The 3,572-nt window shown below is 59.4% G+C and overlaps 1 protein-coding gene across 1 annotated transcript in view; it reads left to right on the top strand.

Moving 5' to 3' along the window:
* Positions 1–3,532, top strand: part of TMLHE (trimethyllysine hydroxylase, epsilon) — an 11,856-nt gene extending 8,324 nt beyond the window's left edge. The window contains exons 7-10 of the mRNA XM_033514159.1: positions 643–922; positions 1,875–1,994; positions 2,306–2,542; positions 3,155–3,532. Coding sequence (XP_033370050.1) covers positions 643–922; positions 1,875–1,994; positions 2,306–2,542; positions 3,155–3,311 — 794 coding nt within the window. The 3' untranslated portion in view covers positions 3,312–3,532. The remainder of the gene's footprint in view (positions 1–642; positions 923–1,874; positions 1,995–2,305; positions 2,543–3,154) is intronic.
* Positions 3,533–3,572: the final 40 nt, after the last annotated feature.

Raw genomic sequence — 3,572 nt, 5'->3', positions numbered from 1 at the left:
CTCTCCTGTCCCCCCCGTCCCCCCCTGTCCCCTCCTGTGCCCGCTGGTGGCTCCAGTGTCAGTGCCCGTCTGGGGAGGTGCTGAGCCACGGGCAGGTTTTAAACTCTGCTCTGCTGCAAACACAGCCCTGCATCCACGTGCTGTGGTTTTGCTGCCCCTGCCCTTTCTGTGTGTGCTGTGGCTGGGTTTTCAGACTCCCCCAGCAGTGCAGGTGCTGACAGATGGGGAATGACATGGTTCTTTCTCTTTTCCTTCCCTGTCCGTGTGAGCAGCTGTCAGCCCTGCTCACCCTGCCCCTTTTCCATCATTTCTCCTCACTCTCCCAGCTGCTTTTTCTCCCTTTTGCTGGGGCTCACCTTTATATGAGGTCTTGACTTCAGAGCTCTGATTGTCCTTGGAGTCCTGTCAACAAAAACCAAACCACTGCAGGAGCAGCAGTTGGCTGGGAATTGGGAGAGGGCTGCAGCAGCTGCCCTGAATTTGGAGTTGTGGCAGCAGTGACAGCACCTTTAGGGCTCGTGGCCTTTCAGGTGGTGTTTTGGGTGGCAGCAGGGTGCCAAGAGCCCGTCCCCAGCCAGGTGACAAGGGTGAGGGCTGTCCTGGCTGGCCAGTGGGGTTTTGGTGACTCTGCCCTCGTGCCAGGGCCCGATGGACACGTCACACGCTACGGGCTGGAGTGGCTGGCCAGGAACAGCTACGAGGGGCAGAAGCAGCAGGTGATGCACCCCAGGATCCTCTGGAATGCTGAGATCTACCAGCAAGCCCAGGTGCCCTCCATCGACTGCCGGAGCTTCCTGGAGACAGACGAGGGCCTGAAGGAATTCCTGCAGAACTTCTTGTTGTACGGGATCGCTTTCGTGGAGAACGTCACTCCCACCAAGGAGGACACGGAAATCCTGGCAGAGAGGATCAGCATCATCAGGTATCTGGGCTATCCTGGGAAGGGCAAACTTGTTTTCTTTCTGTTGGGAAAGCTGCTGCCTCCTGGTCCTGTGTTTTGTGTGGCATGGGCTGGTTTGCAGACAGATGCTCCCCTTGGCCTGGGATGGAGGATGGCACTGTGGGATCTGCCCTCCTTTATGGGAGAGCTGGGAATCGCTCCCTGAGCTGTCCCCAGAGCATCCCGTGACTTTTGTGACAGTGGGACTGTGCCGAGAGGAGGGACTGCAGGAAGTGGCTGTCTGGGAAGAGCAGAGCTTTGCAAGGACAGACGTTTCCTGTTGTGACTTGAGGGGTGGCGAGGGCAGCCTGGCCCTGGGAGCCAGGGAGATCAAAAACCCCAGGAGTTGGAGCTCCTGCTGGAGAAACACAGTGAGAGGTGGTGCTGGGTTTGTGGGAAGCACCAGGGGCTGAGCTCAGGGCTTTGCCCAAGCTGTAGGAACACTTTGATTTGCCTGGGGCCATTGGAAAAGGGGTTCCTGTTAATGAACAGTCGCCCCAAATACAAACAAGGGGCTCCAGGGAATACCCAGGCAGGTTTTGTCTCCAGGCACCCTCCCCCTGTAGCCCCTGAGTGCTGTTTGGCCTGGGCTGCTGTCCCTGCTCTCCTCTGCGTGTTGGAGGGGGAGAATCCAATCCCAGGATTCTGGGAAGAAATGGAATTATTGGGTGTGTGGATACAGGTGAGGGCTGGCACACTCCATGGCTGGGGATGAGGGCTGGTGTGGAAACACGGGTGTTTGTGGAGTCACTGGTCACCACCAGCTTCTGGGGGGGAAAAAGAGGGGCTGAACACCACGAGAGGGATTAGAAGCGGCATCAGAATTTTGTGAAGTTGTTCTGCTTTAACGACTCTGAGCGTGGGAGCAGAGGGGAATAACTGCAGTGTCGGGGAGGATGTGCCTTACCCAGACACTGAGCCACCTCTTTTCCAGGGAGACCATTTATGGCAGGATGTGGTACTTCACCTCTGACTTCTCCCGAGGAGACACAGCCTACACCAAGCTGGCCCTGGACCGACACACGGACACCACCTACTTCCAGGAGCCCTGTGGGTAGGTGCTGCTGCAGGGACACCTCCCACTGTCCCAGATTGCTCCAAACCCCTCCACCCTGTCCTTGGACACCTCCAGGGACAGCCACTCTGCTCTTTGGGTTTGGGATTTGGGTGACACGGCCTCCATCCCGCATCTCTGACATCTCCCAGGCTCCCGTCACTGGGTTTGGGAAGCAGCAGGGCAGTTTGGTGCCTCCTCACCCAGCACAAGCCGTGGGCCTGGGTGTGGAGGAGCAGCAGGTTGGGGTGGTGTGTCCCTGGGGGGCACAGGCAGCCGAGCTCATTCCCTGGGACCCTGTCTCCCTGCAGCATCCAGGTGTTCCACTGCCTGAGGCACGAGGGCACGGGCGGGCGGACGCTGCTGGTGGACGGGTTCCACGCGGCCCAGCAGGTGCTGCAGGAGGCCCCAGAGCACTTTGAGCTGCTGGCCAAGGTGCCCCTCAAACACGAGTACGTGGAGAACGTGGGCGGCTGCCACAACCACATGATCGGCGTGGGGCCGGTGCTCAATGTCTACCCCTGGAACAACGAGCTTTACCTCATCAGGTAACGGCCAGAGGCCTCTGGGGAGGAGAGCTTTGTGGTGGTGCTTTTCCAGAACCTTCCATGGGCTGAAAACCAGCGAATCCTTGAGGAGCAGGGATGAGAGCACGGGAACACCCCGTGTTCCTCCCGCTTTAGAGGAAGCGTCAGCACCGCTGGTACAAAGCTGGGTGTCGGTGCTGAGCTTTGATTTTTCACTCCTGGCATTCCCCCTGCAGCTCCAGGCTCTCATCCCATTCCATCTGAGATGGAATTGTTCAGCCCTTCTCTGGCCCTGGAAGCTATCCTGGCACACAGGGAGAGCACAGGGTGGTGCCTTCCAAAGGGCTGATTTTTGAAACTCCAGTTTGGCTCAGTTCTGGAGGTTGTCCAGCACCGTTTTGCACTTTAATTGTGAGCAGCCCCCAGACTTGCCGTGTCCTCCCATGGAAAACCAGGAAGAGCAGGTGTACACTTGGCAGCAAGTGCTGCGTTCCCAAAAGTCCTGTGCTTTTTGGAGCTCCCTGCTCCCCTCTCAGCCTCCCTTAAACACCCCCTGATCCCACAGGCTCCCGAGGTTCTGCTGGCAGCCCCTGGAGCCCTTGGGGCTGTCCCTCATCTCTCCTCTCCCCGCAGGTACAACAACTACGACCGCGCCGTGATCAACACGGTGCCGCACGACATGGTGCGCCGCTGGTACCGCGCACACCGCGCCCTCACCGCCGAGCTGCGCCGGCCCAGCAACGAGCTCTGGGTCAAGCTGAAGCCAGGCAAGGTGGGACTGGGGCTGTGACCTCTGGGGCTGTGTCTGGGGCTGTGTCTGGGGCTGAGTCCTCTGGAGCTGTGTCCTCTGGGGCTGAGTCCTCTGGGGCTGCATCCTCTGGGGCTGAGTCCTCTGGAGCTGTGTCCTCTGGAGCTGTGACCTCTGGGGCTGAGTCCTCTGGGGCTGAGTCCTCTGGGGCTCTCTCCTCTGGGGCTGTGTCCTCTGGGGCTGAGTCCTCTGGGGCTGAGTCCTCTGGGGCTGTGTCCTCTGGAGCTGCGTTCTCTGGGGCTG

This window comes from Parus major, chromosome 4A (genome assembly GCF_001522545.3).
Source record: "Parus major isolate Abel chromosome 4A, Parus_major1.1, whole genome shotgun sequence".
Classification (NCBI taxonomy): Eukaryota; Metazoa; Chordata; class Aves; order Passeriformes; family Paridae; genus Parus; species Parus major.
This window is presented reverse-complemented; position numbering and strand designations above follow the sequence as displayed.